General features: G+C 47.4%; 1 protein-coding gene across 9 annotated transcripts in view; it reads right to left on the bottom strand.

Annotated features, from left to right (window-relative positions):
- EYA4 (EYA transcriptional coactivator and phosphatase 4) overlaps positions 1–25,774 on the bottom strand; it is a 355,737-nt gene that overhangs the window by 97,780 nt on the left and 232,183 nt on the right. For all 9 annotated transcript variants that reach the window (XM_089676183.1, XM_089676184.1, XM_089676186.1 and 6 more), the window contains 2 exons: positions 25,508–25,587; positions 16,550–16,730 (listed from right to left, as the gene is read on the bottom strand). In XM_089676183.1, coding sequence (XP_089532309.1) covers positions 16,550–16,730; positions 25,508–25,587 — 261 coding nt within the window. The remainder of the gene's footprint in view (positions 1–16,549; positions 16,731–25,507; positions 25,588–25,774) is intronic.

Below are 25,774 nucleotides of genomic sequence, written 5' to 3'. Positions count from 1 at the left end.
GTGCGTGCTCGCAAACTGTTGTCTCTTGGAAACGGATTCCAAGAAAGACTGCTGACGGAATCCGTGAAGAGGAGTAGCAGGAGAAGGAGCATCTGAACGAGCGGAATATGCCAACAAGCGACAACAGGGGCCCATGACAGATTACGGGCCTGGCAGCAGCATGAGGAGTCGGTACGGGGGCCCATGGCAGATTACGGGCCTGGCAGCAGCTATGGGAGGCCCGTAATCTGCCAGCACCCTATGACAAAAAATGGAACCCACCAGCAGTGTGAGGAGACCTGAAAGTGGCACATGGCAGAGTGTGGCGATGGAGACAGCAGCAATGGGAGGCCGTACAGGGACCCATGAGAGACTCTGGACCTGGCAGCAGCATGAGGAGGCGGTATAGGGGCCCATGGCAGATTAGGGGCCTGGCAGCAGCTATGGGAGGCCCGTAATCTGCCAGCACCCTATGACAAAAAATGGAACACACCAGCAGTGTGAGGAGACCTGAAAGTGGCACATGGCAGAGTGTGGCGATGGAGGCAGCAGCAATGGGAGGCCGTACAGGGACCCATGAGAGACTCTGGACTTGGCAGCAGCATGAGGAGGCGGTATAGGGGCCCATGGCAGATTAGGGGCCTGGCAGCAGCTATGGGAGGCCCGTAATCTGCCAGCACCCTATGACAAAAAATGGAACACACCAGCAGTGTGAGGAGACCTGAAAGTGGCACATGTTTGGGGCATGATTCATGGCGGATTTAGTCAGTTGTGTCAGGAACTGGTGGTTTGAAATCCAGACTAATCCACGCCTGATTCATTTTCACAAACGTGAGTCTCTCCACACTTTGGGTGGACAGTCGTGTCCTCCGCGGAGTTGCAATACCTCCTGCCGCACTAAACACGCGCTCCGATGCCACGCTACTGGCCGGGCATGACAGCCTTTCAAGGGCAAATTCAGCTAGTTGGGGCCAAAGGTCAAGTTTCGTTGCCCAGTAGTCAAGGGGATTGTCTACCTCGGTTGGCAGGGTGCTGTCCAAGTAGGCCTAAGCCTGTTGTTTGAGGTCCTGCTCCAGGTCCACCTGATGCTGCTGCTGCTGCTGCGGCTGGTTAGTAGTTTCCTCACTGCGCTGGTGAAGAAAGCTACTCATCATCGACTGCAGACTGAGGCAGCCGCTGCTGGTGGAGCTGCCACTGCTCCTACCACCCCACCCCTCCCCTGCTGCCATGGCAGCGGAACACGAGCGCACAGGGCCCACAGTGTCTGAGGATGGACGTTGGCGCAGACAGGCAGAGACCAGCTGACTACATAGGTGTTTTTTATAGTACGTTATTTTGGCCTCCCTCTCAGCAGGTGTGAAAAAGGCCACCATTTTTGAACGGTAGCGAGGGTCCAACAAGGTGGACAGCCAAAAGTCATCCCTCTGTCTGATGGTTATTATTCGGCTGTCGCTACGCAAGCAACCGAGCATGCTATGGGCCATTTGTGCCAAGGAATGCGAGGGACTCCCTGCCTCCATCTCCACAGCATACTGCCACGGTGCGTCTAGGTCCTCTGTCTCCTCTTCCTCCTCCTCTACCAGATGCTCCTGCTCCTCCACTCCTGTCCGCTGAGTGGAAAAACCACCCATTTCACTCAATAATTCCTGAGCACCAATGTCCTCCTCTACCTCCTCCTCTTCTTCCAGTCCTGCCCCCACAGGGGCCATGTGGCGTTGAGATCTGTGCGCCACGTCTACCGCACCCTGACCAGCCATTGTTAACAGCATTTGTTCCAGGACGTGCAACAGAGGAATGACGTCGTTCATCCCATAGTCCTGCCGACTCACGAATAGCGTGGCCTCCTCAAAGGGCCTGAGCAAGCGCAGGTGTCACGCATGAGCTGCCAATGGCTGACATCTAAGTTACACAGGGAGTACCTTTATCTGCTTTTAACATCAGGAAATCTGTGATGGCCTTTTGCTGTTCGTAAAGGCGGTCTAACATATGTAGGGTTGAATTCCACCTTGTTGCAACGTCACAGCATGAGGAGTCGGTATAGGGGCCCATGGCAGATTAGGGGCCTGGCAGCAGTTATGGGAGGCCCATAATCTGCCAGCACCCTATGACAAAAAATGGAACACACCAGCAGTGTGAGGAGACCTGAAAGTGGCACATGGCAGAGTGTGGCGATGGAGACAGCAGCAATGGGAGGCCGTACAGGGACCCATGAGAGACTCTGGACCTGGCAGCAGCATGAGGAGGCGGTATATAGGGGCCTACGGCAGATTAGGGGCCTGGCAGCAGCTATGTGAGGCCCGTAATCTGCCTGCACCCTATGTCAAAAAATTTAACACACCAGCAGTGTGAAGAGACCTGAAAGTGGCACATGGCAGCAGAGTGTGGCGATGGAGACAGCAGCAATGGGAGGCCGTACAGGGACCATGACAGACTCTGGACTTGGCAGCAGCATGAGGAGGCGGTATATAGGGGCCCATGGCAGATTAGGGGCCTGCCAGCAGCTATGTGAGGCCCGTAATCTGCCTGCACCCTATGTCAAAAAATTTAACACACCAGCAGTGTGAAGAGACCTGAAAGTGGCACATGGCAGAGTGTGGCGATGGAGACAGCAGCAATGGGAGGCCGTACAGGGACCATGACAGACTCTGGACTTGGCAGCAGCATGAGGAGGCGGTATATAGGGGCCCATGGCAGATTAGGGGCCTGGCAGCAGCTATGTGAGGCCCGTAATCTGCCTGCACCCTATGTCAAAAAATTTAACACACCAGCAGTGTGAAGAGACCTGAAAGTGGCACATGGCAGCAGAGTGTGGCGATGGAGACAGCAGCAATGGGAGGCCGTACAGGGACCCATGAGAGACTCTGGACTTGGCAGCAGCATGAGGAGGCGGTATATAGGGGCCCATGGCAGATTAGGGGCCTGGCAGCAGCTATGGGAGGCCCGTAATCTGCCTGCACCCTATGTCAAAAAATTTAACACACCAGCAGTGTGAAGAGACCTGAAAGTGGCACATGGCAGCAGAGTGTGGCGATGGAGACAGCAGCAATGGGAGGCCGTACAGGGACCATGACAGACTCTGGACTTGGCAGCAGCATGAGGAGGCGGTATATAGGGGCCCATGGCAGATTAGGGGCCTGGCAGCAGCTATGTGAGGCCCGTAATCTGCCTGCACCCTATGTCAAAAAATTTAACACACCAGCAGTGTGAAGAGACCTGAAAGTGGCACATGGCAGCAGAGTGTGGCGATGGAGACAGCAGCAATGGGAGGCCGTACAGGGACCATGACAGACTCTGGACTTGGCAGCAGCATGAGGAGGCGGTATATAGGGGCCCATGGCAGATTAGGGGCCTGCCAGCAGCTATGTGAGGCCCGTAATCTGCCTGCACCCTATGTCAAAAAATTTAACACACCAGCAGTGTGAAGAGACCTGAAAGTGGCACATGGCAGAGTGTGGCGATGGAGACAGCAGCAATGGGAGGCCGTACAGGGACCATGACAGACTCTGGACTTGGCAGCAGCATGAGGAGGCGGTATATAGGGGCCCATGGCAGATTAGGGGCCTGGCAGCAGCTATGTGAGGCCCGTAATCTGCCTGCACCCTATGTCAAAAAATTTAACACACCAGCAGTGTGAAGAGACCTGAAAGTGGCACATGGCAGCAGAGTGTGGCGATGGAGACAGCAGCAATGGGAGGCCGTACAGGGACCCATGAGAGACTCTGGACTTGGCAGCAGCATGAGGAGGCGGTATATAGGGGCCCATGGCAGATTAGGGGCCTGGCAGCAGCTATGTGAGGCCCGTAATCTGCCTGCACCCTATGTCAAAAAATTTAACACACCAGCAGTGTGAAGAGACCTGAAAGTGGCACATGGCAGCAGAGTGTGGCGATGGAGACAGCAGCAATGGGAGGCCGTACAGGGACCATGACAGACTCTGGACTTGGCAGCAGCATGAGGAGGCGGTATATAGGGGCCCATGGCAGATTAGGGGCCTGCCAGCAGCTATGTGAGGCCCGTAATCTGCCTGCACCCTATGTCAAAAAATTTAACACACCAGCAGTGTGAAGAGACCTGAAAGTGGCACATGGCAGAGTGTGGCGATGGAGACAGCAGCAATGGGAGGCCGTACAGGGACCCATGAGAGACTCTAGACTTGGCAGCAGCATGAGGAGGCGGTATATAGGGGCCCATGGCAGATTAGGGGCCTGGCAGCAGCTATAGGAGGCCCGTAATCTGCCAGCACCCTATGTCAAAAAATTCAACACACCAGCAGTGTGAGGAGACCTGAAAGTGGCACATGGCAGAGTGTGGCGATGGAGACAGCAGCAATGGGAGGCCGTACAGGGACCCATGACAGACTCTGGACTTGGCAGCAGCATGAGGAGGCGGTATATAGGGGCCCATGGCAGATTAGGGGCCTGGCAGCAGCTATGGGAGGCCCGTAATCTGCCAGCACCCTATGTCAAAAAATTCTACACACCAGCAGTGTGTGAGGAGACCTGAAAGTGGCACATGGCAGAGTGTGGCGATGGAGACAGCAGCAATGGGAGGCCGTACAGGGACCCATGACAGACTCTGGACTTGGCAGCAGCATGAGGAGGCGGTATATAGGGGCCCATGGCAGATTAGGGGCCTGGCAGCAGCTATGGGAGGCCCGTAATCTGCCAGCACCCTATGTCAAAAAATTCTACACACCAGCAGTGTGTGAGGAGACCTGAAAGTGGCACATGGCAGAGTGTGGCGATGGAGACAGCAGCAATGGGAGGCCGTACAGGGACCCATGACAGACTCTGGACTTGGCAGCAGCATGAGGAGGCGGTATATAGGGGCCCATGGCAGATTAGGGGCCTGGCAGCAGCTATGGGAGGCCCGTAATCTGCCTGCACCCTATGTCAAAAAATTTAACACACCAGCAGTGTGAAGAGACCTGAAAGTGGCACATGGCAGCAGAGTGTGGCGATGGAGACAGCAGCAATGGGAGGCCGTACAGGGACCATGACAGACTCTGGACTTGGCAGCAGCATGAGGAGGCGGTATATAGGGGCCCATGGCAGATTAGGGGCCTGCCAGCAGCTATGTGAGGCCCGTAATCTGCCTGCACCCTATGTCAAAAAATTTAACACACCAGCAGTGTGAAGAGACCTGAAAGTGGCACATGGCAGAGTGTGGCGATGGAGACAGCAGCAATGGGAGGCCGTACAGGGACCCATGAGAGACTCTAGACTTGGCAGCAGCATGAGGAGGCGGTATATAGGGGCCCATGGCAGATTAGGGGCCTGGCAGCAGCTATGTGAGGCCCGTAATCTGCCTGCACCCTATGTCAAAAAATTAAACACACCAGCAGTGTGAAGAGACCTGAAAGTGGCACATGGCAGAGTGTGGCGATGGAGACAGCAGCAATGGGAGGCCGTACAGGGACCATGACAGACTCTGGACTTGGCAGCAGCATGAGGAGGCGGTATATAGGGGCCCATGGCAGATTAGGGGCCTGGCAGCAGCTATGTGAGGCCCGTAATCTGCCTGCACCCTATGTCAAAAAATTTAACACACCAGCAGTGTGAAGAGACCTGAAAGTGGCACATGGCAGCAGAGTGTGGCGATGGAGACAGCAGCAATGGGAGGCCGTACAGGGACCATGACAGACTCTGGACTTGGCAGCAGCATGAGGAGGCGGTATATAGGGGCCCATGGCAGATTAGGGGCCTGCCAGCAGCTATGTGAGGCCCGTAATCTGCCTGCACCCTATGTCAAAAAATTTAACACACCAGCAGTGTGAAGAGACCTGAAAGTGGCACATGGCAGAGTGTGGCGATGGAGACAGCAGCAATGGGAGGCCGTACAGGGACCATGACAGACTCTGGACTTGGCAGCAGCATGAGGAGGCGGTATATAGGGGCCCATGGCAGATTAGGGGCCTGGCAGCAGCTATGTGAGGCCCGTAATCTGCCTGCACCCTATGTCAAAAAATTTAACACACCAGCAGTGTGAAGAGACCTGAAAGTGGCACATGGCAGCAGAGTGTGGCGATGGAGACAGCAGCAATGGGAGGCCGTACAGGGACCCATGAGAGACTCTGGACTTGGCAGCAGCATGAGGAGGCGGTATATAGGGGCCCATGGCAGATTAGGGGCCTGGCAGCAGCTATGGGAGGCCCGTAATCTGCCTGCACCCTATGTCAAAAAATTTAACACACCAGCAGTGTGAAGAGACCTGAAAGTGGCACATGGCAGCAGAGTGTGGCGATGGAGACAGCAGCAATGGGAGGCCGTACAGGGACCATGACAGACTCTGGACTTGGCAGCAGCATGAGGAGGCGGTATATAGGGGCCCATGGCAGATTAGGGGCCTGGCAGCAGCTATGTGAGGCCCGTAATCTGCCTGCACCCTATGTCAAAAAATTTAACACACCAGCAGTGTGAAGAGACCTGAAAGTGGCACATGGCAGCAGAGTGTGGCGATGGAGACAGCAGCAATGGGAGGCCGTACAGGGACCATGACAGACTCTGGACTTGGCAGCAGCATGAGGAGGCGGTATATAGGGGCCCATGGCAGATTAGGGGCCTGCCAGCAGCTATGTGAGGCCCGTAATCTGCCTGCACCCTATGTCAAAAAATTTAACACACCAGCAGTGTGAAGAGACCTGAAAGTGGCACATGGCAGAGTGTGGCGATGGAGACAGCAGCAATGGGAGGCCGTACAGGGACCATGACAGACTCTGGACTTGGCAGCAGCATGAGGAGGCGGTATATAGGGGCCCATGGCAGATTAGGGGCCTGGCAGCAGCTATGTGAGGCCCGTAATCTGCCTGCACCCTATGTCAAAAAATTTAACACACCAGCAGTGTGAAGAGACCTGAAAGTGGCACATGGCAGCAGAGTGTGGCGATGGAGACAGCAGCAATGGGAGGCCGTACAGGGACCCATGAGAGACTCTGGACTTGGCAGCAGCATGAGGAGGCGGTATATAGGGGCCCATGGCAGATTAGGGGCCTGGCAGCAGCTATGTGAGGCCCGTAATCTGCCTGCACCCTATGTCAAAAAATTTAACACACCAGCAGTGTGAAGAGACCTGAAAGTGGCACATGGCAGCAGAGTGTGGCGATGGAGACAGCAGCAATGGGAGGCCGTACAGGGACCATGACAGACTCTGGACTTGGCAGCAGCATGAGGAGGCGGTATATAGGGGCCCATGGCAGATTAGGGGCCTGCCAGCAGCTATGTGAGGCCCGTAATCTGCCTGCACCCTATGTCAAAAAATTTAACACACCAGCAGTGTGAAGAGACCTGAAAGTGGCACATGGCAGAGTGTGGCGATGGAGACAGCAGCAATGGGAGGCCGTACAGGGACCCATGAGAGACTCTAGACTTGGCAGCAGCATGAGGAGGCGGTATATAGGGGCCCATGGCAGATTAGGGGCCTGGCAGCAGCTATGTGAGGCCCGTAATCTGCCTGCACCCTATGTCAAAAAATTAAACACACCAGCAGTGTGAAGAGACCTGAAAGTGGCACATGGCAGAGTGTGGCGATGGAGACAGCAGCAATGGGAGGCCGTACAGGGACCATGACAGACTCTGGACTTGGCAGCAGCATGAGGAGGCGGTATATAGGGGCCCATGGCAGATTAGGGGCCTGGCAGCAGCTATGTGAGGCCCGTAATCTGCCTGCACCCTATGTCAAAAAATTTAACACACCAGCAGTGTGAAGAGACCTGAAAGTGGCACATGGCAGCAGAGTGTGGCGATGGAGACAGCAGCAATGGGAGGCCGTACAGGGACCCATGAGAGACTCTGGACTTGGCAGCAGCATGAGGAGGCGGTATATAGGGGCCCATGGCAGATTAGGGGCCTGGCAGCAGCTATGTGAGGCCCGTAATCTGCCTGCACCCTATGTCAAAAAATTTAACACACCAGCAGTGTGAAGAGACCTGAAAGTGGCACATGGCAGCAGAGTGTGGCGATGGAGACAGCAGCAATGGGAGGCCGTACAGGGACCATGACAGACTCTGGACTTGGCAGCAGCATGAGGAGGCGGTATATAGGGGCCCATGGCAGATTAGGGGCCTGGCAGCAGCTATGTGAGGCCCGTAATCTGCCTGCACCCTATGTCAAAAAATTTAACACACCAGCAGTGTGAAGAGACCTGAAAGTGGCACATGGCAGCAGAGTGTGGCGATGGAGACAGCAGCAATGGGAGGCCGTACAGGGACCATGACAGACTCTGGACTTGGCAGCAGCATGAGGAGGCGGTATATAGGGGCCCATGGCAGATTAGGGGCCTGCCAGCAGCTATGTGAGGCCCGTAATCTGCCTGCACCCTATGTCAAAAAATTTAACACACCAGCAGTGTGAAGAGACCTGAAAGTGGCACATGGCAGCAGAGTGTGGCGATGGAGACAGCAGCAATGGGAGGCCGTACAGGGACCCATGACAGACTCTGGACTTGGCAGCAGCATGAGGAGGCGGTATATAGGGGCCCATGGCAGATTAGGGGCCTGGCAGCAGCTATAGGAGGCCCGTAATCTGCCTGCACCCTATGTCAAAAAATTTAACACACCAGCAGTGTGAGGAGACCTGAAAGTGGCACATGTTTGAGGCATGATTCATGGCGGATTTAGTCAGTTGTGTCAGGAACTGGTGGTTTGAAATCCAGACTAATCCACGCCTGATTCATTTTCACAAACGTGAGTCTCTCCACACTTTGGGTGGACAGTCGTGTCCTCCGCGGAGTTACAATACCTCCTGCCGCACTAAACACGCGCTCCGATGCCACGCTACTGGCCGGGCATGACAGCCTTTCAAGGGCAAATTCAGCTAGTTGGGGCCAAAGGTCAAGTTTCGTTGCCCAGTAGTCAAGGGGATTGTCTACCTCGGTTGGCAGGGTGCTGTCCAAGTAGGCCCAAGCCTGTTGTTTGAGCTCCTGCTCCAGGTCCACCTGATGCTGCTGCTGCTGCTGCGGCTGGTTAGTAGTTTCCTCACTGCGCTGGTGAAGAAAGCTACTCATCATCGACTGCAGACTGAGGCAGCCGCTGCTGGTGGAGCTGCCACTGCTCCTACCACCCCACCCCTCCCCTGCTGCCATGCCAGCGGAACGCGAGCGCACAGGGCCCACAGTGTCTGAGGATGGACGTTGGCGCACAAAGGCAGAGACCAACTGACTACATAGGTGGTTTTTATAGTACGTAATTTTGGCCTCCCTCTCAGCAGGTGTGAAAAAGGCCACCATTTTGGACCGGTAGCGAGGGTCCAACAAGGTGGACAGCCAAAAGTCATCCCTCTGTCTGATGGTTATTATTCGGCTGTCGCTACGCAAGCAACCGAGCATGCTATGGGCCATTTGTGCCAAGGAATGCGAGGGACTCCCTGCCTCCATCTCCACAGCATACTGCCACGGTGCGTCTGGGTCCTCTGTCTCCTCCTCCTCCTCCTCTACCAGATGCTCCTGCTCCTCCACTCCTGTCCGCTGAGTGGAAAAACCACCCATTTCACTCAATAATTCCTGAGCACAAATGTCCTCCTCTACCTCCTCCTCTTCTTCCTGTCCTGCCCCCACAGGGGTCATGTGGCGTTGAGATCTGTGCGCCACGTCTACCGCACCCTGACCAGCCATTGTTAACAGCATTTGTTCCAGGACGTGCAACAGAGGAATGACGTCGTTCATCCCATAGTCCTGCCGACTCACGAATAGCGTGGCCTCCTCAAAGGGCCTGAGCAAGCGGCAGGTGTCACGCATGAGCTGCCAATGGCTGACATCTAAGTTACACAGGGGAGTACCTTTATCCGCTTGTAACATCAGGAAATCGGTGATGGCCTTTCGCTGCTCGTAAAGGCGGTCTAACATGTGTAGGGTTGAATTCCACCTTGTTGCAACGTCGCAGATCAGGCGATGCTGTGGAATTCCGTTCTGCCGCTGCAGCTCAATGAGGGTGTTCTTTGCGGTGTAGGAATGGCTGAAATGCATGCACAGTTTACGTGACATTTTAAGGATGTCTTGCAGTGGGATGGTGGATTTTAGGAACCGCTTGACAACCAGATTGAACACGTGAGCCATGCATGGCGCATGGCACAACCTTCCTTGACGCAGAGCAGACACCATGTTCTTTCCGTTGTCAGTCAACATGGTTCCGATTTTTAGTTTGCGCGGAGACAGCCATCTGTCGATTTCTCTGTTCATTACACTCAGCAGTTCCTCCCCTGTGTGACTACGTTTGCCAAGGCATACCAGGTGCAGCACAGCGTGACACCGTTGCGCCCTGCACATGTGATATGCCGGTCGGGTAATGGGACTTGGCACGGGGGTGGCGGCTGAGGACACGGCGGAAAAAGAGGTGGTAGAGGCGGACATGCTTGCTGGACCAAGGACGTGCAAACGTGGAGGCAAAAGCGTCGTGACCTGTCCAAGTTGCTGGTGCGGCTGTGCCGGCACCACGTTCACCCAGTGGGCCGTAAATGACATGTACTGTCCCTGACCGTAGTTACAGCTCCACACGTCGGCGCTGCCGTGCACTTTGGCAGAGACCGACATGCTCAAAGACTGGCCCACCATCTCTTCTACATGTGAATGCAGGGCTGGCACTGCCTTTTGGGCAAAGAAATGACGGCTTGGCACTCTCCACCGCGGCGCGGCACAAGCCATCATTTCTCGGAAAGGTGCTGAGTCCACCAGTTGGAAAGGGAGGGACTGCAGCACCAGCAACTTGGACAGGAGGACGTTCAGCTTTTGCACCGTCGGGTGCGTGCTCGCAAACTGTTGTCTCTTGGATACGGATTCCAAGAAAGACTGTTGACGGAATCCGAGAAGAGGAGTAGCAGGAGAAGGAGCATCTGAACGAGCGGAAGATGCCAATGAGCGACAACTCCCCTCAGCAGAGGTGTTGGAGCCTTGACTGGCTGATAGAGGGCGATTGACGACGTCGGGTGACGGAGCAAGTAACGGAGCGGGTGATGGAGCGGGGGCTGGGGCAGGCAGAACCGCCGTATGTTTATCACGGTTTTCCCAGGCCACCGAATGGTGACGCTGCATATGCTGACGCAACGCTGTAGTCCCAACATGGGCCCCCTGGCCACGCTTGCATTTCTGGCCACATAGTCGACATACGGCTACGTTTACTTCCTCGGGCGGCTTGAGGAAAAATTGCCACACCACCGAGTAGGAAACTTTGCCCCCGCTACTCTTCACTGGCTGACTGCTACTTCCTCCGTGCGCACCGGCACCACTACTGGCCGTGGTGGTAGGCTGCAGTGGAGCTGGTGCTCTACTCCGTGGACGTTTGGCTCCACTGACACTGATGCGACCCTGCTGCTGTCTCCTGGGCAACCCACCGACTGTTTTGCTCGCTGCCAAGCTGCCACCCTCTTCTCCTGATGATGCGGAAGAAATTGCCTGATGACGACGAGGCTGCCAAGTGCGATCAACCTCCTCATCATCAAGTAGGGTCTCCGCCTCACTACTAGCCCCCTCGGCTGCGTCTGGGTCAGGAGACAGACCTGTCTCTAGACCGGCTACCGAGCCACTCTCCTCGCCAGTACTTGTTCGCTTGGCTGCTGAAAAGGCCGATGTCTCCCCCCGTTCCTGACCGCCCTCTGTTAGCTCTTCCTCACTGTACAGTGGGGCTGAGCCCACAGCATGCGATACTTCGCTTGGTGAGGGAACAGCAAAGGACAGGGGCAGGTAGAGGACACGTGATTTCAGTGGGCTTGGTCCCGGGCCATGCCAACTAACGGTTGTGTCTGACGTACCCACCGACCGTTGGCTGTAGGTGTCAGAGGTGACCTGGGAAGAGGAAGACGACCGAGCCAACCAATCAATGACGGCAGGGTTGTCGGTGGAGACACGACCGCTGGATGACACCGGGAGCACTGGCCTCTGGCTGCGAATACTGCTGCCTCGACCCCTTCCTCTGCTGCCACGTCTGCTCGCTCCTAAAACATTGCCTCCTCTGCCACTCCTCTGCATGTTGTCTGACATACTATTTAATTCAACGATTAGGTGTCCCTGAGTAACAATTCTCTGGCACTCAGTAACAATTCTGTCTGTCCCTGAGTATGAATTCTGTGGCCCTGAGTAACAATTCTGTGTCTGTGCGAGTAACAATTCTGTGTCTGTGCGAGTAACAATTCTGTGTCTGTGCAAGTAACAATTTTGTGTCTGTGCGAGTAACAATTCTCTGGCACTCAGTAACAATTCTGTCTGTCCCTGAGTAACAATTCTCTGGCACTCAGTAACAATTCTGTCTGTCCCTGAGTAACAATTCTCTGGCACTCAGTAACAATTCTGTCTGTCCCTGAGTATGAATTCTGTGGCCCTGAGTAACAATTCTGTGTCTGTGCGAGTAACAATTCTGTGTCTGTGCAAGTAACAATTTTGTGTCTGTGCGAGTAACAATTCTCTGGCACTCAGTAACAATTCTGTCTGTCCCTGAGTAACAATTCTCTGGCACTCAGTAACAATTCTGTCTGTCCCTGAGTAACAATTCTCTGGCACTCAGTAACAATTCTGTCTGTCCCTGAGTATGAATTCTGTGGCCCTGAGTAACAATTCTGTGTCTGTGCGAGTAACAATTCTGTGTCTGTGCAAGTAACAATTTTGTGTCTGTGCGAGTAACAATTCTCTGGCACTCAGTAACAATTCTGTCTGTCCCTGAGTAACAATTCTCTGGCACTCAGTAACAATTCTGTCTGTCCCTGAGTAACAATTCTCTGGCACTCAGTAACAATTCTGTCTGTCCCTGAGTAACAATTCTCTGGCACTCAGTAACAATTCTGTCTGTCCCTGAGTAACAATTCTCTGGCGCTCAGTAACAATTCTGTCTGTCCCTGAGTATGAATTCTGTGGCCCTGAGTAACAATTCTGTGTCTGTGCGAGTAACAATTCTGTGTCTGTGCAAGTAACAATTTTGTGTCTGTGCGAGTAACAATTCTCTGGCACTCAGTAACAATTCTGTCTGTCCCTGAGTAACAATTCTCTGGCACTCAGTAACAATTCTGTCTGTCCCTGAGTAACAATTCTCTGGCACTCAGTAACAATTCTGTCTGTCCCTGAGTAACAATTCTCTGGCACTCAGTAACAATTCTGTCTGTCCCTGAGTAACAATTCTCTGGCGCTCAGTAACAATTCTGTCTGTCCCTGAGTATGAATTCTGTGGCCCTGAGTAACAATTCTGTGTCTGTGCGAGTAACAATTCTGTGTCTGTGCAAGTAACAATTTTGTGTCTGTGCGAGTAACAATTCTCTGGCACTCAGTAACAATTCTGTCTGTCCCTGAGTAACAATTCTCTGGCACTCAGTAACAATTCTGTCTGTCCCTGAGTAACAATTCTCTGGCACTCAGTAACAATTCTGTCTGTCCCTGAGTAACAATTCTCTGGCACTCAGTAACAATTCTGTCTGTCCCTGAGTATGAATTCTGTGGCCCTGAGTAACAATTCTGTGTCTGCGCGAGTAACAATTCTGTGTCTGTGCAAGTAACAATTTTGTGTCTGTGCGAGTAACAATTCTCTGGCACTCAGTAACAATTCTGTCTGTCCCTGAGTAACAATTCTCTGGCACTCAGTAACAATTCTGTCTGTCCCTGAGTAACAATTCTCTGGCACTCAGTAACAATTCTGTCTGTCCCTGAGTATGAATTCTGTGGCCCTGAGTAACAATTCTGTGTCTGTGCGAGTAACAATTCTGTGTCTGTGCAAGTAACAATTTTGTGTCTGTGCGAGTAACAATTCTCTGGCACTCAGTAACAATTCTGTCTGTCCCTGAGTAACAATTCTCTGGCACTCAGTAACAATTCTGTCTGTCCCTGAGTAACAATTCTCTGGCACTCAGTAACAATTCTGTCTGTCCCTGAGTAACAATTCTCTGGCACTCAGTAACAATTCTGTCTGTCCCTGAGTAACAATTCTCTGGCACTCAGTAACAATTCTGTCTGTCCCTGAGTAACAATTCTCTGGCACTCAGTAACAATTCTGTCTGTCCCTGAGTAACAATTCTCTGGCACTCAGTAACAATTCTGTCTGTCCCTGAGTAACAATTCTCTGGCACTCAGTAACAATTCTGTCTATCCCTGAGTATGAATTCTGTGGCCCTGAGTAACAATTCTGTGTCTGTGCGAGTAACAATTCTGTGTCTGTGCAAGTAACAATTTTGTGTCTGTGCGAGTAACAATTCTCTGGCACTCAGTAACAATTCTGTCTGTCCCTGAGTAACAATTCTCTGGCACTCAGTAACAATTCTGTCTGTCCCTGAGTAACAATTCTCTGGCACTCAGTAACAATTCTGTCTGTCCCTGAGTATGAATTCTGTGGCCCTGAGTAACAATTCTGTGTCTGTGCGAGTAACAATTCTGTGTCTGTGCAAGTAACAATTTTGTGTCTGTGCGAGTAACAATTCTCTGGCACTCAGTAACAATTCTGTCTGTCCCTGAGTAACAATTCTCTGGCACTCAGTAACAATTCTGTCTGTCCCTGAGTAACAATTCTCTGGCACTCAGTAACAATTCTGTCTGTCCCTGAGTATGAATTCTGTGGCCCTGAGTAACAATTCTGTGTCTGTGCGAGTAACAATTCTGTGTCTGTGCAAGTAACAATTTTGTGTCTGTGCGAGTAAGAATTCTCTGGCACTCAGTAACAATTCTGTCTGTCCCTGAGTAACAATTCTCTGGCACTCAGTAACAATTCTGTCTGTCCCTGAGTAACAATTCTCTGGCACTCAGTAACAATTCTGTCTGTCCCTGAGTAACAATTCTCTGGCACTCAGTAACAATTCTGTCTGTCCCTGAGTAACAATTCTCTGGCGCTCAGTAACAATTCTGTCTGTCCCTGAGTATGAATTCTGTGGCCCTGAGTAACAATTCTGTGTCTGTGCGAGTAACAATTCTGTGTCTGTGCAAGTAACAATTTTGTGTCTGTGCGAGTAACAATTCTCTGGCACTCAGTAACAATTCTGTCTGTCCCTGAGTAACAATTCTCTGGCACTCAGTAACAATTCTGTCTGTCCCTGAGTAACAATTCTCTGGCACTCAGTAACAATTCTGTCTGTCCCTGAGTAACAATTCTCTGGCACTCAGTAACAATTCTGTCTGTCCCTGAGTAACAATTCTCTGGCACTCAGTAACAATTCTGTCTGTCCCTGAGTAACAATTCTCTGGCACTCAGTAACAATTCTGTCTGTCCCTGAGTAACAATTCTCTGGCACTCAGTAACAATTCTGTCTGTCCCTGAGTAACAATTCTCTGGCACTCAGTAACAATTCTGTCTGTCCCTGAGTAACAATTCTGTCTGTCCCTGAGAATGAATTCTGTGGCCCTGAGTAAGAATTCTCTGGCACTCAGTAACAATTCTGTCTGTCCCTGAGTAACAATTCTCTGGCACTCAGTAACAATTCTGTCTGTCCCTGAGTAAAAATTCTGTGGCCCTAATAACGTTTCTGTGGCCCTAAGTAACAATTCTCTGGCACTGAGTAACAATTCTGTCTGTCCCTGAGTATGAATTCTGTGGCCCTAACTAGCGTTTCTTTGTCCCTAAATAACGATTCTGTGGCCCTCATTAACAAGTCTGTGTCCCTGAGTAATGGTTCTCTGTCCCTAAGTAACTTCTCTCTGTCCCCAATTCTCGTTTCTGTGGCCCTAACTCTGTCCCTGTCCCTAGTACAGAGCGGTCTGCCTCTGTTCAATGACTGCAGGCAAATGAAGATTTCCAAAATGGCCGCTATATATACCTCGACCATTACACAGTGCTGGCTGGCTGGCTGCTGATTGGCTGATGCGATCACATGTCGTTGAGGAATGCATTATGGGGCAGCGCGCCTTGTCTGCGCGCCTTCCCCGACATCCCCGCTCCGTCGCCGCACATGTCAGCCGCCATTTTCGGAAAAATTTCGATTCGCGCGTCCGAATTAGGCTGTTTTTCGGATTCGGCACGAATCGAAATTTTTCCGATATTCGACTCGAATTCCACTTCGGATACTTCGATTCGCTCATCTCTAGCCATAATCATCACAATTATGACAAATCACGGCTTAAACTATCTTACTTTGCATGTAATGAGTCTATCTCATATATTAGTTTCACCTTTTAAGTTGCATTACTGAAAAAAATGAACTTTTGCACAATATTCTAATTTTTCGAGTTTCACCTGTATAATGCCAAACATGCTGAGAAATACATTTTTAATGTACGCTCTAAATGCATGCCACAACACAATTATTCATTCGGCATAAATCAAAAGGAGCATGTGATGTACAGTATGAACATCTTTACTGATAGACATGCAATCAGTGGGTCCTACTTTCCATGTGGCCTGTTTCTATGTGTCTCCTGTACTCAGTAGGCTCCAGTGATACTAAGATATCCATAGTTTTTGCTCTGTTAGGTAGAAAGCATTGGAGCTCAGTTTGCGATTATGGCCCATCATTGCTTTATCCATGTCCATGTTTAATATTTCATTTTTAAACTTAAATACTGCTTGAACATTTTAACAGTTTTGCACATCATAAAAAGACATTAAAAAAACTACTATAAAAGATTGGTTAAATTTGGAAACATTCAGAAAACACAACTTTAAAAGAATCCGTGAACGTTTTACCTGAATGAAGATCTGTACCCGGTTGATTAGTTAGACCTGAAAGTGAATCCTGTAACTGATACGTTGAAGACGACGAAGTGCCATCCACTGTGTTATTTGGGGTCATGTAGGCTGAATATGTTGATGCCGAGTAATATTGTGCATATTGGTTTTGGCCAAAAGCTGTGTAAGTGGGATAATCCTGGAACAATAAGAACAATTTGTTAAGTGAAGTAGTGAAATTATTATTTGAGATTTGGCAGCAGAGAGGATTAATCAGTTCTTAGCACTAAGTTGAAGGGAGTATTCTTTTACTTCAGGTAGGTTTAATATATCGTTAACACCCAACCAAAGAAAATTGCTTGCAAACTGTATGGTCTTAACACTTTAGTAATGCGGAAAGCTCTGACACAGCCTATCATTACCGCAAATTCCTGAAATGATCTTTCACAGGTGGCTATGATGGAATTAAAGCCAAAAAAAAGTACACTATTCACCTTTTGTTCTGCGTGATTTTTTTTATATATTCACACACATATATACATACACTGTTCCTTCAAGATGCATATGGTTAGATCATGTAGATAAATCAGTTATGGAATATACTTTACATCTATTAGTTTTAGTAAAAGTGAGACTCTAGTCAAAGATTGTAGGTTTTCTATGAGGAAAACCTAATGTCTAAAACAAAAAAAAGGCTAGCATTCTACTTGGAAAAAAAAGAACCTGAATGTTTATTACAGTAGAAATATGGTTTCCCATTTAAAAAATACCCCTCCTGCAAAGTTCCAAGAATACCTGTGGAGCCTGCCATTGTAGTCCATGTAATGTGATGTTGTGGCAATGATTCTGCATTGCTACTGAAGACAGAACAGAGCTGCCACTCTTAGGTAGGCTGTGCTTGTTCTTACTACAGTGGGATGAAATATGTTGCAGGTGGCATGACTATCAGCATTGTCACTGCTGATTCACAAGTCCCTAATTTTTCTGTGATCATTCTCAATTATCCAGGTCATTGCATAGCTAGTATTAGTTAGTTAGTCATATTCAAGTGGACTCATTCTGTACTTTTTTTCCTGCAATGTTCAATATTACAGAACCAGTTCAGAACCAGAATGTGACTACTATTAGCTAAGCCTGTAGCTGTTCAATTAGCACCAGGCCACACCTAGTCCTTCCCATTGCTTTATTGATTGACAGTGCTAACTATTGCTGAAACTCTCCCACTGTGATCTGCACAACTCCTGGAGTTTTTATATATTAGTTGATTTATTTTTCTTAGGAGCATGAATTACTCATTTATTAATATTTGCACAGTGCTGCAATCAATTATAATATATTTTATTTTGGGGTTGCTATAATTACAGCAGAACTGCAATTCCATTTTTCAGTTTTGCATAGAGTGAGAAAGGGTTAGAACCCAGATCAGGTTTTTATTGCTTTTTGCCTAAAAGGACAATTTGCGCTTACTTCTTGTCCAGATACAAAGCATTTTATTTACAAATTTACTAATGAAACAAAGACTGCTTTTTTGTCAATATTGCACTTTTTAACAATGCAACAATGAAAAGTTTAACAAAGTGCATAAAAATTAAAGAAAAAGTTTAATTATTAATTTTTAGAAAAATGTAAATTAAAAAAATCAGCAGAAAATAATAAGGAAAAAGGGAATAAGGTGTTAATTAGGGCTAATTAGGGTAAACGAAGGGTTAATAAGGGGTTAAATAGAAACAAATTTAAAACATTTATACTTCAGCAGGGACTGACCGAGATTCGATCCATCTATGGGCAGGCTGGTTGTACCGAAGTTGATCAATGGATCAACCTCAGAACAAGCAGCCTGCCCACAGCTGCTAGCAGTAATCAGTGTGTTTTACTGGCTGGGAAGGCTCCTCGCCAGCATAACACAATAGCTATATATTGTTTTTGACTGTGTTGATGGGGGAATCGAGTGATTTTCTGGTTGCAGGAAAGAAAATCATATCATCTATGGCTTGCCTAACAGTTTCTCTCTTTGTATCTGTGCTATAGAAGCAACAAGGCAGGCAGAGTAACTAAAGCTGGACATAGATGGATCGAATCTTGGCTGGTTCAGCAGGGACCGGCCGAGCTTTGATACATCTATGGGTAGGCTGGTTGTACCCAAGTCGATTAACCCATTGATCAACTTGGATATAACTGGCTTGTCATATTTTTTACACGTAATTACTGCCGGTGGCTATAGCTGGTAGCAGTAATCATTGTGTCCTGCTGGTCAGGAAGGCTCCCTGTTGGGATTGCAGAAGGGATTCCCTCATCAACACTGACTGTGCTCATGGGAAAATCAAGCTGTGGTGGAAGGAAAGAAAATCACATAATCTATGGCCTGCTTACTTAGTTCATTCAAAACGTATAGACAATTTTACAGTTCAAACCTCTATAGATGCTAAGGTCTGTAACATGTTCAGGAGGAAATATATATAGTTTGCAGGACACCCCAAACACTATCATCTTTACTGTGAACTGTGTGCTTGTAAACTGATAAAAAGACAATTAGCTAAGAGCATGATAACATGATAATGATGTTTTGAGTGGGAAAATTTGTAAGGAACTTCTCCTTGTCTGGGTAAAAATGGGCCAGGTTTTTTCTGTGTATGTTACTCAGAGTTGAAGAGTCTAAGTCAGCCTTTCTCAACCTTTTCAACATGGAAGGACCTTTGAAATGACTTTTTGGTCTCGGGGAGCCCCTGCTGAAAATCTACAGCTCATGATACATTCATGTGATGGTCAGTGGGAAGAATGTTCCTTCCACTTGTGGTCATTGAGAAGAATTACCCCCTTACAGATAGCTAAAAATATCAATGGCGTCAGTGGGAACCTATCTGATATTGCTCGTTGCTCAACGAACCCCTAGCAACCTCTGGAGGAACCCTGGTTGAGTAACCCTGGTCTAAGGAATGGATTAATGTGCCACTTAAATAATACTATGGAAAAGTAAAATGTTGGGCACGGATTTGTTCCTGTTCCTACATAGATTTGGGGGGGGGGAATTCAATAAAGCTGCTGAGCCACTTTTCTGGTGTAAATTCCTCTTGTTAATGTATTGCGCCAAATTCCGGAAGCATTTGCAACACTTTTGGTTCTGACAGCAAGTCGTGCAGATAGTTCAGATAGATCTAAAATGCACCACTTTTACACTGTGTCGTGTTGAATGCTCCAAATGTAAAAGTGGAGCTTATTAAAACCAATCCTCTCTAGGCATACAGAGAGAAAATCTGGTTCAGACAGATTTTGCAGAAGTGTGTCGTGCATTCTAAAAGTGGCGCAGCATGAGCCAAAATCTAATACAAGTTCTAGACAGGTACATATTTAATTGGGAGCACATGCAACCTATCGTACTAGGAAAAAATATAGAAATATTGCTGTGGTCATTATATCTATTCTGTGCACTGCTCTGAAAACTATAGATACATAGGAATATCAATAGCAAAAGTCAGGAAAATACTAGTCCTTCTTAGGATTTTATCTTGCACAGCCATGACAACACTGAATTCAACTCATGTAATATATTTAGTATGGAAGCATGAACGTACTGCCATAAGGGTTTCTTGGGATGCCAGTGTGGAACAATGAAAACATAATTATTTGAATGTCCCATTCACGCTTGCCAAAACCAAGGGCATAACTATAGATAGTAGCAATTAAAAATAGTGAAACTAATGTGCCAGACTTCTTTGAAAGGACGTCACAACATGCGTTATTATTTTATAATTGCACAGATGTCAACAGTGTGAGTGCCCTTAAAATGTACTTGAAGCACAAAAGGGGTCTCTCAAGACTCAAAGTGGAACTCCAACTGAAATAGATTTTTTTTTGTATAGTCCCCTTCCCCTTTCTGTAGTAAACAAATATATTCCTATTTTTTTCTTACCCTAACTAAACTTCAGCCCTGTTCCCAGATTCTAGAACGACAAGGAGACAGCCTACTATATTGCTTAAAGGTGATCTAGACATGACTCAAATTTTTCCCCAGACTTGCCTGAAGGGACAACTTAAAACATGGGGGGTTAGTATGGGTGGGGGATGGAGCCATAGGTCAGTTGCTGTGACACAGGCACACCCCACCAGAACAACACATCACATGTGCCCTTTTTTTACATCTGTGTAGGCAGTCTCATTGGAATCAAGGCGGCAGCACTGTTTTTCTGGTAAAGGAATGGACATAGAGAGGGACAGAGAGGAGCAAAGATAGGTGGAGTTGAGTAGTCTAGCAGGGAAGAACTGAGGCAGGGTTGACAATGCTGCTTGGGATTTATGTACAGCAAAGGCAATGTTATCATCCCACAGCAGAAGGTAGGAGCACACTATATTATGGACAGGAACATCAAGTATTTTTACTTGAAGCCTTTTTAAAGGGATAAAACACAGGGAATTTGGCACATATTGCACAAACGTACAGCATTTATTTTTCTATTTTTCCCAAACATGCAACAAAGACAAATCTGGACACTAACCTGGCTGTATAATCTGGCATGGCTATGCAAATCTGAGGACTGGATAGACAGTTCAACTTTAAAGAAAAGTCAGCAATGGCAATTCCCATATTTATAATCTCAGTTTCCTTGTAAAGCTGACCTTGTATTGTGATCATTATTTAAAAAAAAATCTGTAAACAATTACCCATTTCATCTTAAAGCTGAACTCCAGGCAAACATCTAAATATACAGATGAAATACGTATATGGGTGCTATAAAAGCTTTTGATTTCTCTCCATCCTGTCCTGACATTTACACAGCTCTGTCAGGCAATGCATGTGTAGCAAGAGACTTGATTTTATTCAGCTGCAGTTCAAAAACCCTTATAGGGATGCTAATAGGGGGAAAGGGGGTACAGAAAGTCCTCCCATACAGACACTGGCCAAATTAGGTCAGTGGGGGGCACAGGGGGACTGGCCTCTTCGCTTTCCCCTGCAGGAATTCCCCTGCCCTGCCACTATATACTGCCCTGTATTGCTTCTACATACAACCCTGCCACTACACACTGCCTTACCCCTATATCCTGCCCTGCCTCCACATACTGCTCACTGATATGCTACTGCATATTACCCTTACCTGCAACTAAATGCTGCCAACTATCCTGATCTGCCATTATATATTGCCCACTGCCTTTACCTGCTGCTAAATGGTGCCTACTGCCCTGCTTCTATATACTGCTCTGACACTACCTACTGCCCCACCACTACAAACTGCCCTGCCAATACATATTGCCCACTGCCTTTACCTGCTGCTAAATGGTGCCTACTGACCTGCTTCTACATTCTGCTCTGACACTACCTACTGCCCCACCACTACATACTGCCCCACCACTACAAACTTCCCTGCCTCTACAAACTGCCCACTGCCCTTGCCTGCCACTAAATGTTGCCTACTGCCCTGACCTGCCATTACATAATGCCCACTGTCCTTACCTGCCACTAAATGCTGCCTACTGCCTTGACCTACTACTACATATTACCCATTGCCCTCTGCTGTCCTGACCTGCCATTACATAGTGTGCAATGTCCTGATATGCCACTATATACTGTGTTGACCAGCCACTGTACACAGCTCTGCACTGCCATTTCATGCTGCTCACTGCGCTGCACTGCAAACTGTTCAACAAACATTCTCTATATACTTCCCCACATGGAACAAAACTATATATTTGAAATATATTTTAAAAATATTCTTCCCAAATATATTGACATATATTTGAAATGCTACAATTTTGGCCATATATACAGTGGGGATCGAAAGTTTGGGCACCCCAGCTAAAAATTTGTATTAATGTGCATAAAGAAGCCAAGGAAAGATGGAAAAATCTCCAAAAGGCATCAAATTACAGATTAGACATTCTTATAATATGTCAACAAAAGTTCAGATTTTATTTCCATCATTTACACTTTCAAAATAACAGAAAACAAAAAAATGGCGTCTGCAAAAGTTTGGGCACCCTGCAGAATTTATAGCATGCACTGCCCCCTTTACAAAGCTGAGACCTGCTAGTGTCATGGATTGTTCTCAATCATTGTCTGGGAAGACCAGGTGATGTCAATCTCAAAGGTTTTAAATGCCCAGACTCATCTGATCTTGCCCCAACAATCAGCACCATGGGTTCTTCTAAGCAGTTGTCTAGAAAACTGAAACTGAAAATAGTTGACGCTCACAAAGCTGGAGAAGGCTATAAGAAGATAGCAAAGCATTTTCAGATGTCAATATCCTCTGTTCGGAATGTAATTAAGAAATGGCAGTCATCAGGAACAGTGGAAGTTAAAGCAAGATCTGGAAGACCAAGAAGAATATCAGACAGAACAGCTCGCAGCAAATTTTGGATGGTAACTTGATGCCATCTGTGAAAAGGCTGAAGTTAAAGAGAGGATGGCTTCTACAAATGGATAATGATCCTAAACACACCTCGAAATCCACGGGGGATTACATCAAGAGGCGTAAACTGAAGGTTTTGCCATGGCCTTCACAATCTCCTGACCTCAACATAATTGAAAATCTATGGATAGACCTTAAAAGAGCCGTGCGTGACAGACAGCCCAGAAATCCCAAAGAACTGGAAGACTTTTGTAAGGAAGAATGGGCAAAGATACCTCAAGAATTGAAAGACTCCTGGCTGGCTACAAAAAGCGTTTACAAGCTGTTATACTTGCCAAAGGGGGCAGTACAAGATATTAACTCTGCAGGGGGCCCAAACTTTTGCAGACGCCATTTTTTTGTTTTCTGTTATTTTGAAAGTGTAAATGATGGAAATAAAATCTGAACTTTTGTTGACATATTATAAGAATGTCTAATCTGTAATTTGATGCCTTTTGGAGATTTTTCCATCTTTCCTTGGCTTCTTTATGCACATTAATACAAATTTTTAGCTGGGGTGCCCAAACTTTCGATCCCCACTGTATATTGAATATGGATAAAATTGTAGCATTTCAAATATATGACATTATATTTGGGAAGAATATTTTTAAAATATATTTCAAATATATTTTTCTTCCATATGGGATCTCTGCACTGAAACTACATACTGCGGCCGCACATTGCACACACTTGCGACTGACAGTCACAGCTAGCAGAGAAGGGGGAGGGGTAGACAGTACAGGGTATGTATGAATGTAACTTAGGGACCTTAGATTGTACACCCCTTGAGGGTTAGGGACTGATGTGAATGTACAATATATATGTAAAGCGCAGCGTAAATTGATGTCGCTATATAAGTACCTATAATAAATAAAGGTTTCTTGCCCCCATCTCCAACTTGCGACTGGTCATTGAACAGAGAAGCAGTACGCTAATGAGCTTATCTGTCACTGTGCTCTCCCGTATCATCATGTGTCTTGTAATGCAGTATACCTGAATGGCTAATTGTGCTGCTATTCAGCTCTGCTGTACTGGAACTATAAAAGGCTGATACCAAGAAGTTCAGATATTTAAATTGATTGCATTTTAAAAATGCATGCAAGAACACATAGTTATGATAACGTGTATCTTTTATTTATGCCTGAAGTTCAGCATTGATATAATACACACAAATGTTGCTGGTGGCACTGTGTGATCTACTCTAGCATTCCCTGTGCTGAGTGTAAAGTAAAGCTGCTATATATTGATAACCTAAATTGCATAGAGAATCATTCTTAATTCCTCTTTCTTTATTTTCACAAGTCTTGTGAGATTTCAGGCACAGAGGAATCAATGTACAGTCAGGGCTGTACAGGAAGAAGACTGCTGATAGTATACATCACATAACCAGCATGCCAGGAAGATTGCTCATATCTCTACAATGGTAAGATGAATCTCAGTATGCAGTGGGTAAGGTCAGGCTCTGGCCACCAAAACACAAACTGCATGGATAACCATTTTACGCATTTCAGTAAAATCAGGTGTAAAGGCTATGCAACCAAAACAAGGCCGCAAAGAACATCACCTAAACTGTGTAATAGCGCATAGCAAATTTTGTGAATCAGTCAATCAATTCCTTCTGAAAGCTATTTATTGGATGCCATATGACTGATTCCATTGTCTTCTGAAGAGATTAGGGATGCAGGTGTGGGTGTAAAGCAGCGGCACTAAAGCCGGCCATACACGGGATGAATTCCAAAATAATTTTCTTTCGAAAATCTTTTCTATGAATTTTTGTTCAAATTTCGCACCATTAGTGGGTCACAAAAACGGCCAATTTTCATGTGACCATCTAATTTGAGTGATCAGGCATGTTGAAAATTTATGGAAAAACAAACAAATTTCAAATCAATGATGGGAGAATCGTGAGAGAAATATAAACGGAAAAGAAATGAGCATGAGCTGTGACCTGGAAAGAAAAGAAAATTGTTGGCCACGAAAATTCTTTTCTGTAGCAATATGAGGTTAAACTGAAGGCTTGGTTGTTTGAATTTCCAAATCAATGGTGGTGCCATTGGGTTACAAAACACACTAAATTTCTGATTTTCTAGAGAAAATTAGTTTGGAATTCAACCTATGTATGGCCTGCATAAGTATCACTTTCTGCTGGCAGCAAGCTGCTGTCACTGCCATTCATCAGTAGGGGGCGGTGCTCAGCATGGAGCAACTGCATGGGAGTAGTTGGCCTCTTCTTCCCCAGTGACAGTATTTGGATCTAGGAAGTGGCTCTCTCACCACGCCGTGCTGCTGTTTAGAAGATACAGCAGAGGAAAGCATGACAACACTGTAGAAAAATCATCAATTTTCCTACAACCTTATCACCTTTCAGCTGGAAGTGGTCGTAAAGCCTTATTACTGGCAGGATCAAAAGATATGTTGCAGCATTTTATACAGGCAAATAAGAAATACAGTATATTGAGATATCACTCTTTGGCTTTTGCCTGGACATACACTTTAGGAATACAACAAATATTGTAACTTTTTTTTGTACAAAGGCTACTCTAAGACAGTAAAGTACAATTGTTTCCCTCTCCCATGATAATGTCAAGTAATTTCTTACCTGTTGAGGACTGCTAAAGTTGGTTGAATTTGAGACTGAATTATTTGCATAAATACTAGACGATGGGGTAAAACTAGAACCTAAAAGAAAAATATATGATCATACATTGGCATGGACAATACGTACAATACAACATCAAATGCACAGTTACAACACAGTAAGTAAAGTTGGCCATACATGGATTATAATTCTGTCATTTCAGCAGGAATCAGATGGATTTCCATCCATGTATGGGTAGGTTGGTTGTACAGATGTTTGTCTACTGAT

Source organism: Staurois parvus, unplaced genomic scaffold (genome assembly GCF_062004578.1).
Source record: "Staurois parvus isolate SC_StPar_1 unplaced genomic scaffold, SC_StPar_1.0 ptg000165l, whole genome shotgun sequence".
NCBI classification, from domain to species: domain Eukaryota; kingdom Metazoa; phylum Chordata; class Amphibia; order Anura; family Ranidae; genus Staurois; species Staurois parvus.
Note: the sequence above shows the minus strand (reverse complement) of the source record. Positions and strands in the feature narration are given on the sequence as shown.